This window comes from Palaemon carinicauda, chromosome 19 (assembly GCF_036898095.1).
Source record: "Palaemon carinicauda isolate YSFRI2023 chromosome 19, ASM3689809v2, whole genome shotgun sequence".
NCBI lineage: Eukaryota > Metazoa > Arthropoda > Malacostraca > Decapoda > Palaemonidae > Palaemon > Palaemon carinicauda.
In genome coordinates this window covers 113,632,076-113,643,590 of record NC_090743.1, presented here as the reverse complement: position 1 = coordinate 113,643,590, position 11,515 = coordinate 113,632,076, and the positions used below count along the sequence as shown (strand labels likewise).

General features: G+C 37.4%; 1 protein-coding gene across 1 annotated transcript in view; it reads left to right on the top strand.

The window, feature by feature from the left end:
• The first annotated feature begins 7,776 nt into the window (after positions 1-7,776).
• The window catches only part of LOC137659240 (uncharacterized), a 30,734-nt gene continuing 26,995 nt past the window's right edge, over positions 7,777-11,515 (top strand). The window contains exons 1-2 of the mRNA XM_068394273.1: positions 7,777-7,877; positions 10,619-10,758. Coding sequence (XP_068250374.1) covers positions 7,777-7,877; positions 10,619-10,758 — 241 coding nt within the window. The remainder of the gene's footprint in view (positions 7,878-10,618; positions 10,759-11,515) is intronic.

Sequence of the window (11,515 nt, the reverse complement as noted above, 5' to 3'; positions counted from 1 at the left end):
GTCCCTGTTCGGGCGCCAAAATAATGTGGCGGGATGTTAAAAAAAACAAGCCCCACACACTGAATCACACCTACTGACAATGGTCCCACAACACAAACTTTCCCCTTACGTAATCTACAACCAGACTCTTGGACAAAAGGACAAAACAAAACAAAACATAACCTTAAAACTATATTTCTTAACAAACTAAAACGCTCAACATAAAAAAACACACTTATCAATAATCATACACTTAACACAAAACAGGCCTTAATCATACCACCATTCAATTAAACCCTCAAAATAAATAACGCTTAACAACTTACAAAACATACAATAAACGTAACATAATTCAAATAAACCAAATTTAAACCCTAACAAAACTTAAAACTAAACCGCACAACCAATATGTAATTCTGAGTGGACACTTTCGTCCACACAAGGCCAACAGTCTTTTATAGCCAAAAAACACAACTCTGCAGCAACCGGACCGCTGAAAAATGTTAATGCACAATTGCACTTATCATCATCGTCATCATCATTATCATCCCATCATCATCAATACGCCAAACCAATTCCTTCAACCGGGCGGGGTCGTTACAGCATCTATTTCATCAAGATCCACAGAGCAATCCAATCAGGTCCTTAAACAATCCAGGTCATCAATAATTCATTCCAAATCTGAGCAGTCGTATCAAATTCCTTAAACAAGCCAGGTCGTCAACAATCACATTCACATAAATTTCTCCCCAAAGGAGGAATCGCAGCCTGCCAAAATAAAAAAGAAAAACACTTACGAACACTTCTAGCTAACTGAACTATCGCACTATAATCAAAGATAAATAATAAATTGTTCCTATCATTCACAATCACGACAAGCAAAGATAAACAAAACTGTACTTACTTTGAAAATCAAAAAACACTTCCACGCTGGTCGAAAATATATAAATAGTTATCCAGCACTCACACAACTGCCTTAAGCTGCAGTCAAATAAAAAAAGCATTCGCTCCGAAACATTCACCACTGTCGTAACCTAACTAAAAAATGTAAACAAACAATCTCATTTGTACCAACAGTCTTTCTCACCACCAACGATCATTCTCTAACTACCACTTGCTCTTCGGCGCGCACCGCAGTCACACAAACACACAAACAAACACACAAACACACACACAAACACACACACAAACACTCTCGCGCGATCTAGCAAAACTAAAGCAAATGAAATTCTCTCTCTCTCTCTCTCTCTCTCTCTCTCTCTCTCTCTCTCTCTGGATTTGGCAAAACAAAAAATAAAAATAAAGTAAAAATAAATCCTCTACATTCCTCCCCCCTTACTTTGCCAAATCCTTCTCACACAACACTTACATTATTTTTTTCATAACCCAGTCGCAGTCGGGAACGGGACCTCTACTCCGAGTAACTGGGCCTCCATATACTCTCTCATTCACTTCTTCCTTATCACAATCATTTGCTACATTAACACTATTCCTATCTAAATCCCTATCATCTAATATATCATGTACAATCATATCTACCTCGTTCTCATCTGGCCCTATTATTACACTCATTTCTGTAAACAGTTCCTCCATTTCATCAAAAACATTCTCAACTTTAGCAAAAGATTCATTCATGCTACTTACCATTCTCCTGTCTCTCATTCTTGCGTTATTCATTTTTTCTTTTACATCATCTAACGAAAAGCCACACACACTATAAGTATCATTCATACTCAGCCACGTTTCATCTGTATTAATACATTTATCCTCCACACTCACACCCTTGTCATACTTATTCGTATTCATACCTATAAATTTCCCTTGCACTTTCTCCTCACTTAAAACTTTCTAACGCCTCTTTTTCCTATATTCAACTAACACCAATTGTTTATTTTCCAGCCCTAATTTCTCATGCATACTGGATTCATACTTGCTCATTTCCAACCAATTACTCATCCCATTCTCACAAACATTAATCCTATTCCTTCCACACACACAGGAGGACTCACCCAGCTGAACCCTCTTACACTCTAGTTTCCCGAACATCCTGGCTGATTTACTCCCTTCTTCCTACATACTCTAGCTACATGCCCATCTGCACTACATTCAGTACACTTACCCCGCGGCTCCTTGCACATTCTAGCATAATGACCATCCTTACCACAATTACCACAAATCACATTCATACGATTACTCCTACATCCACATGCTACGTGCCCAGTCATACCACACCGATAACACTTAATCACTTTCTCTTTCTTACAGTCGCTAATACGATGCCCTGTCTCTCCACACCCGAAACATGCTCCTAATGCCCATCTACATTCATTCTTCTTATGACCTTCCTTTCCACACCTATAACACTTTTCATTACGGACACGACTATCTGACATACCTCGATGCGCACTAACACTCCTATCCCTATTGCTCCAATTACCCTGCCTAAATCCTTCATTTGTCCTTACAGGTATTCCCACATTACTCGCCCAAACACTCCTATCTACTACATTATCAGCTACCCTCATTGGTCCTCTCAAAATTGCGTCCTTATAACTACCAAATTCTATTACCCTTTCTTCCATTCCAGTTCTTACACTCACAGATTTACTTTCTTTCATGCACCTATCTAACTCATAATCCTCAACTATCTCTAGTATATCATCCCATGTCAATCTCTCTTGCGTCCACCTCATTTTCTCTTTGCGTTTCAAATTAATAAATTCACACACATTCTCAGGTACTGTTGCCAAAAACTTCCTCATTAACTCCTTAATCTCATTTATACCTTCATCCCCATACTTCTTCCTAGCTAAAGTTTCCAACCTACATACGTACATTGATATCGCTTCTCCTGCATTCATCCGTGCTTCATCAAAATCATTCTTACGCTTATACTTAACACTCCCTTTCCTACGTTTTACCTGCTCAATTATTCTCGTTTTCACACTTTCATAATCAACGTCCCCTACACTCATTATCACTCCATACATCGTCAACAAATACCCAGTCAAATATTCTCCTAACTCCCTAGCCCAAATTCTTTTACTATCACCATACTTATCCTGACAATACCTCTCATACTCCTTGAAAAAATCATATACATCCCTACTGCTATGCTCATTGAACCTTTCACACCGAGGTACCTCTCTCATAAACACAGTCTTACACACATCACGTTCATTCTCACTGCTATCATCACTGTCTACTCCCTTGTTACCTTCTTCCTCATTCGAATATAATGAATCCACTTCCACACTTAAATTCCTATCCTTAACCATTCCCTTCTTACCCTTTTTCTTACTTACCACTTTCACCCATTCACGATCGTCCTTGCTATCAGCCTGATACTTTTTCTTCCCTTTCTTCACATCACTTTTACCTTTCCTTTCATCTTTCCTCTCACCTTTCTGTTCATCCTTACTATGCCTAATTCCCTTATCTTCAACATCACCATCACTATTACTACTATCACTATCACTTCCTTTCCCATTATCACCTACCTTATCCTTCTCTTCCACTACCAACCCATTACCCGAAGCTGAGGACACTCCTCCGACTGCACCTTCACCCATTATAGTTTTCATCATCCCCATGACTTGCCCCAACATATCTTCCATTCGTTTCTCTATTCGTTCTTCATTCTCTCGCATCCTCATCTCAACACATTCTTCCACTCTCTCTACTGTCCCCTTTAAATCCCTAAGCTCCTTCTGCATCGCCGCATTCTCCCAGTTCAACCTCTCATTCTCTATTAGCAACCTCTCCTCACGCTCCTTACTCAGCCGCAATTCCTCCTCTAAAGCCTTATATTTACCTTCCATTTTTCTTCAACCTTAATTCTAAATTTGTATCCTATCAGTCCTTCGTCAAAGAGTCCAGCTATCAGTCCCGCCTCAGCAGTCCCTGTTCGGGCGCCAAAATAATGTGGCGGGATGTTAAAAAAAACAAGCCCCACACACTGAATCACACCTACTGACAATGGTCCCACAACACAAACTTTCCCCTTACGTAATCTACAACCAGACTCTTGGACAAAAGGACAAAACAAAACAAAACATAACCTTAAAACTATATTTCTTAACAAACTAAAACGCTCAACATAAAAAAACACACTTATCAATAATCATACACTTAACACAAAACAGGCCTTAATCATACCACCATTCAATTAAACCCTCAAAATAAATAACGCTTAACAACTTACAAAACATACAATAAACGTAACATAATTCAAATAAACCAAATTTAAACCCTAACAAAACTTAAAACTAAACCGCACAACCAATATGTAATTCTGAGTGGACACTTTCGTCCACACAAGGCCAACAGTCTTTTATAGCCAAAAAACACAACTCTGCAGCAACCGGACCGCTGAAAAATGTTAATGCACAATTGCACTTATCATCATCGTCATCATCATTATCATCCCATCATCATCAATACGCCAAACCAATTCCTTCAACCGGGCGGGGTCGTTACAGCATCTATTTCATCAAGATCCACAGAGCAATCCAATCAGGTCCTTAAACAATCCAGGTCATCAATAATTCATTCCAAATCTGAGCAGTCGTATCAAATTCCTTAAACAAGCCAGGTCGTCAACAATCACATTCACATAAATTTCTCCCCAAAGGAGGAATCGCAGCCTGCCAAAATAAAAAAGAAAAACACTTACGAACACTTCTAGCTAACTGAACTATCGCACTATAATCAAAGATAAATAATAAATTGTTCCTATCATTCACAATCACGACAAGCAAAGATAAACAAAACTGTACTTACTTTGAAAATCAAAAAACACTTCCACGCTGGTCGAAAATATATAAATAGTTATCCAGCACTCACACAACTGCCTTAAGCTGCAGTCAAATAAAAAAAGCATTCGCTCCGAAACATTCACCACTGTCGTAACCTAACTAAAAAATGTAAACAAACAATCTCATTTGTACCAACAGTCTTTCTCACCACCAACGATCATTCTCTAACTACCACTTGCTCTTCGGCGCGCACCGCAGTCACACAAACACACAAACACACACACAAACACTCTCGCGCGATCTAGCAAAACTAAAGCAAATGAAATTCTCTCTCTCTCTCTCTCTCTCTCTCTCTCTCTCTCTCTCTCTGGATTTGGCAAAACAAAAAATAAAAATAAAGTAAAAATAAATCCTCTACAGAGGAACTGTTGCATCTACTCCAGAGAGTGCAGATTTAAGGGTAGTCCGCTACTTATGTTCCTGTGTTGTATCATAAAAGGTTTCTTTTATGGATTGATTGTATTACTTTTCAGTTGAAGCATAAACTCTCTGACCAAAAGCTCTAAGCTGAGTATATTTATTTCATGTCAAATCTGATCTGTTACCCTTCCAACGATGATAAGGCTCCTGCTTCTCCAAATATGCACGTCTACAATCATCATTGAACCTTGGTTTGTCCTTCACTCGGTACCTTAGCATACGAGAAGGGATACGCCTATCAATTGTGTTGACTAGATTCTCATTCAAAACCACTACAGGATCAACACTACTATACAACTGCGACCAGTTGAAGCCCAAAAGATCCGACAAAATCACATTCCACTCTGCTTGTGATTTCATATAAATCTTAAAAGAGCACGAAATATCAGGGATAGGCTGCTCAGTCTTTACTACTAATGAAATCAAGGCATGATCAGATGTCCTGACTGGAGAACCAACCTTACTTGTTATAACGCCAGGCCAGTCAGTGTATACGAGGTCCAATCAGTTTCCAGACCTGCGAGTAGCTTCACTTATGATTTGCTCACAGCCTGATTCAGAAGCAAAGACTACCATGGCGATCGGTAGAGGAAACAGAACTTAACCACTCCTTATGGTGAGCATTGAAATCACCAACAAAGACAAAAGAAGCATTTCTATCATATTCTTGTATCTTAGCCGTAATGGTAAGAAGACAATCGAAGATGAAATCATCCATATCTGGATTCCGGTAGATTGAACACAAATAGAAGTTGTTATGCCTGCCACAAACTTTTATTACCTGAATCTCATGACCTCCACATTCATAGCAGGACTCAAGAGAAGACGGGTACTCAGTCCTAATATACACCGCCATTCCCCTGGCCCTAGGGATGCCATAACATTTCAACAGAATTGGCTTCTTAAAACCAGTTATAAGCTCACATGAGTGCCTCATATTAGAAACCAAAGTTTCTGAGTACAAAGGAACATCCTATTGACTGTATGCAACTGTAAGGTCTTGAATATTTACACGAAGACCAAGAATATTGCAATAAAGTAGACAACATTTACGAAATCTGAGATGTACTGGTCCCGGATTTCGTTCAATGTCTCCAGAGAGCATAAGAATTGATGGTAATGAAAAAGATACATCATACTTGACAGCTAAATTAACAAGATTTATAACAAAAACAATCTGTTTTAAGGATATATAAATAAAGTGATTGATCAAACCCATAGACTATAGAAAAAGTCGGAAAAACTAGTCAACATGAAGGAGCCGATACACCATGCAAGGCTAAATACCCTCCAGGATAGCCACTTCGACTGAAGGGAGGACAGTAACGATGGTTTTGAGAAGAAATAGAATCAGATAAGGAAAAGACAACCTCTTGATAAACCACCAGGCATCCATGGCCCTTCTATTAAGCCTCCCCAACACACACACACAAAAGTAAGATAGGATAGTGTGCTGGAGTGTACCCTCAAACAAGAGAACTTTAACCCAAAACAGTATTTATATATATATATATATATATATATATATATATATATATATATATATATATATATATATATATATATGTGTGTGTGTGTGTGTGTGTGTGTGTGTGTCCGTGTGTGTGTGTGTCCGTGTGTGAGTGTGTATTTATATACACACTCGCATATACCCAAAAGAAAAAGTGCAGAGGTGAACCTTGGAACCAGACGCCATAAAACACACGGAATATGGACTCCAATTTTTCAGAGGCGCCGTTGCAAAGGTTAGGAAAACCCTCAATCACTTCTACCTGGAAAATCGTCGTATATTAGGCTGCGTTCTGACGCTGAAAGAATTTCAGAATTTTCATCTCCACTTAGTGGGATTGTATAACATACAGAAATATGAGAGAGAGAGAGAGAGAGAGAGAGAGAGAGAGAGAGAGAGAGAGAGAGAGAGAGAGAGAGAGAGAGCATTTTCTTTCGATATCTTGTATGATATATCATCCAGCTCTTCTTCCTGGAAGGTACGAACCGAAGCCGTAGTTTAGTTGATCAGCCTCACCTGAGATGGGAGTCAGTCAGTCAGCTGGCCGCCATCTTTATCGAAAACGAGATGGTGGACACTGGCAAGAGGGAGGGGAAAAAAGAAAACTACTTTCCATTCACCTTCTCCTTTGTCAGCCTTTCACAATATTGCTTTTTTACTGTCTTATCTGCCTTATTTTACGTGTATTTACTTTCGATTAGTGTGTGTGTGTAATGCCTAGTTAGTTTTCAGGTGGCCCTTGTTAATTGTATGAAAAGAAAAAAAAATACAAAGTTATCTCTAATGTTGGCCGTAAGATATACAAACTGTTTTTTTTTTTTTGTGTCTTGGCTTCAATTCCTCAGTCGCTTTTCTCTTTTCATATGAACCCCCCCACCCCCCCCCACCCCCCATCCAATCAGATTCAATACAATGTCTTGTATTTAAAGGGGTATACGCTTTGACGCACCTGTGGGACGCTTTGAAAGGAAATCCAGCAAAGAGAGAGAGACATCTGACATTACGGAGTTATATCATCCGAAATATGATTGCAGTTGGTAGAAATAGGAAATGAATTCTTGGTTCATAACAGAAATTGAAGACTTCCGTTGGGAGAGATTGGATGCATTATCAAAGACTGAAAATAGCAAATCAGACAATGGCTACGTTAAGTAAAATTTGGAAATCAAATCGTTGAGATGCTACCGCTAAAGAGTTATTGGATCCTTTGACTGGCCAAACAGTATTACATTGGATAGTTCTCTATGGTTACTGCTCATTTTTCTTTTGCATACACATACATCGAATAGTCTGGCCTATACTTTACGTATTCTCTTCTGTCCTAAACACTGAGATTACCAAACAATTCTTCCTCGCTCAAGGGCTTAACTACTGCAATGTAATTGTTTAGTAGCAATTTTCCTTTTGGCAAGGATAGAAAGAAGAGACTCTCCAGCTATGGTAAGCAACTCCAAAATCAAACCATTGTTCTCTGATCTTGGATAAAGCCATAGCCTCTATACCATGGTCTTTAACTGTCTTCGATAAAGTTTTCTTGCTTGATGGGACACTCGGGCACGCTATTCCATCTTATTTCTCTCCCTCTTGTTTTATTATAGTTTCCTTACTTCCTTTCCTCACTGGGCTGTTTTCCCTGGTGGAGCCCTTGGGCTTGTAGCATTGTGCTTTTCTACCTAGGGTTGTAGCTTGGCAGGTAATAATAATAATAAAAATAATAATAAAAACAACAACATAAATAATAATAATATTAATAATAATAATAATAATGATATAAAAATCAAGCTATATATATGTTTAGTGAGATCGGTGTTAATGTATAGACACGAGTCTTTGGTATGACAATGAAACAATCTCAAATAGATTTAGTAGATTTGAGAACACGGGTATTATTAGTTAAATGGCAAGACATGATTGGAAATGAAACTATAAAAGCGATTATTCGAGTGCCATATGTGGATGAGAGCATGGTGAGGGGTAGATGGAGATGGTTTGGGCATGCTCTTCGCACTCCCCAAGAGAGATTAGGTCACCAAACTTTCAACTGGGCTCCATAAGGCACAAGAAGAGTTGGAAGCCCCAGGCCTACATGGCTGAGAACTATGAAGCATGAAGTAGATGATGATGAAGGGAGAAGTATTGATTAAAAAGTTCAAGATAGAGACGACTGGCAAAATTTAACCGAGGCCCTTTGCTTCAATAGGCGTAAGAGATAATGATGATGATTGTCAATACATCTAGATTCATACTGATTAAACACACTCTCTCTCTCTCTCTCTCTCTCTCTCTCTCTCTCTCTCTCTCTCTCTCTCTCTTCATAAAGCCTTCTTGAAGGTAAGAGACTCAATCCAACCCAACATTGAATCTCAGACATCCAACTTAATTAAGGATTCGCCCGGAGGGGCATCCCCTTTTAGCTCTTTGAGGTAGAGAAGGTTTCTAAGGAAAGACCCAGCTTAAAGGGGAATAAATAAATGTGAAAACAATGGGGAAAGTTCTTCCAGTAAGATGGAAAATCTTATTTAAACACTTCAATATATATATATATATATATATATATACATACATACATATATATATATATATATATATATATATATATATATATATATATATATATATATATATATATGGGTTCACGTGATGATCTAGAAAGTCGTGTGAGATTTAGCAACAAACCTATAAAACGTGAAATTCCTAAAATTTACTTTTAAAAAAAAATCACAAGACACTTGGAAGAAACTGCTTCCTGTCACGACTATTTATTACAAAAAATAAATAAATAAATAAATAAACTCTTGCCACAAGGAAGAAAGATAAACATGTAACAATATGATCTCCTCTTGCCTTGGTTTATTGAAACAAGTTAATGACAGATAACGCGTATTTCAATTACGATTTAACAATAATACCTAACCCCATGTTGATGATGATTTTTCTTATTAAATAATACTTGAGGTGGTATACTAAACCCCCGACTCTATGATTACCAGGCAACAAATGAAAAAAATGTCCAATTCAGCATCAAACTCTTAAGCTGATTCATATAGTCCAATAAAGAGTAAGTTTCAATTTAGGAACAAGTTCTTCTATCACTTTTAGAATTTACATCGAAATTCAAAATTACAATATATATCATCAATTTCTCTTTTTTCTTTTAGTGCAGATTCATTTATTCGATTTCACTGGATTTACCAACCTTCCATTCATTCCTGACAATTAGGATTACGATAATGCGGTTTCAGTAAATATTATCGTAAAACTATTTTTCATCTAGGATATGTAATAATTTTCCCATTATAAGTTATTACGTAATAAAAATAAATTATTCAGTAAAACATTCTTTCAGAGGTGTTTTTTAATTGTCAAACTATATTCAGAATTAAAAACACTTTTTGTTCAAAGGCAGACTCTACATAAACAGAGAACATGAAATCTTTATTCAAAGGACTTGAACATTTTGAATATAGATATGGAAAATTATGAAACCTTTTCTTAAATATTTATACTGAATTAATCAAAAATGTCATCATTGCTGCTGATCTTTTTCAACAAAGATATCTTTTTGACAGAGCAAACAATTTGCAGCTCTTTTAACTACTACAAAAACTCGTTAGCATTAAAACAAGAAGAGAATTTAGGTCATACAAACATTAATTTTTGTATTCTCCGCTCATAAAACAAAAGCATTTTTCTAAAACTTCCTTCTGATTACCTCTATTTTTCTTCATTTCATTTCATAACATCTGAACTAATAAGTATAAGAGTAATATTAGCTTGTGAAAAAAAAAAAAACAGAAAAAAGAAGGAAAAAAATGACAGCAAATTGAATATCGATTTAACTTTTCCAAGTAAATTCTAATTTTGTTCTTTCTGTTTGTCTTCCCCCGACCAGGAGCGAGAACAGCGGCCTGTTGCACTGTTGGTCGAGAGTCCTGTGGTTCGACACGTGGAAGAAGGCCCTTGCCTACTGGATCTGTGCCGGAGCCGTTCTCATCAAACCGCACATCAAGATGCGGCTCACACTGGCCGCAGGTATGTCCGCAAAGCAACCGGACGCATCTACGGTTTCCTTCCTTCACCACAACTTTGAGTTTCAAGCGCCATTTCAAGGCAAACCAAAGCTGACTTTTCTAGTGTATGTTTTTGTGTAGGAGTAAAGGTAAAAGATTACTTGATCACTCAGCCATACTCTGAGTATAAGATAAAACTATTGTATCATAAATTGGTTACTGGTGGTATTTTCTCTCGTAAGACTTTGGTTTAAAGAATACCATACAAATAATTGAAGAAAAACAATCATTCAAGAGTACACACACACACACACACACACACACACACACACACATATATATATATATATATATATATATATATATATATATATATATATATATATATATATATATATATATATGTCTGTATATGTATACAGTGTGCGTGTTCATGTATATTAATATAAAAGCATGTAAGTACTGTTAAACTTTTAGCCAAGTTGAGAATCTCATTCCGCCTCCCTCTGCATTAAGTCCATTATGCTGGAATCACAAATTCCCGTATCTTGTTCCCGTTTTCTCCCGTAAGAAGTAAAGGGCCTCGGTTAGATTTCGCCAGTCGTCTCTATAATGAACTTTTAATTTGATACTTCTCCATTCATCATCTACTTCATGCTTCATGGTCCTCAGGCTATAGGCCTGGATCTTTCAACTCTTCTAGTCCCTTGTGGAGCCCAACTGAAGTTTGGTGAACTAATCTCTCTTGAGGACTGCGAAGAGCATTCCCAAACCATAGC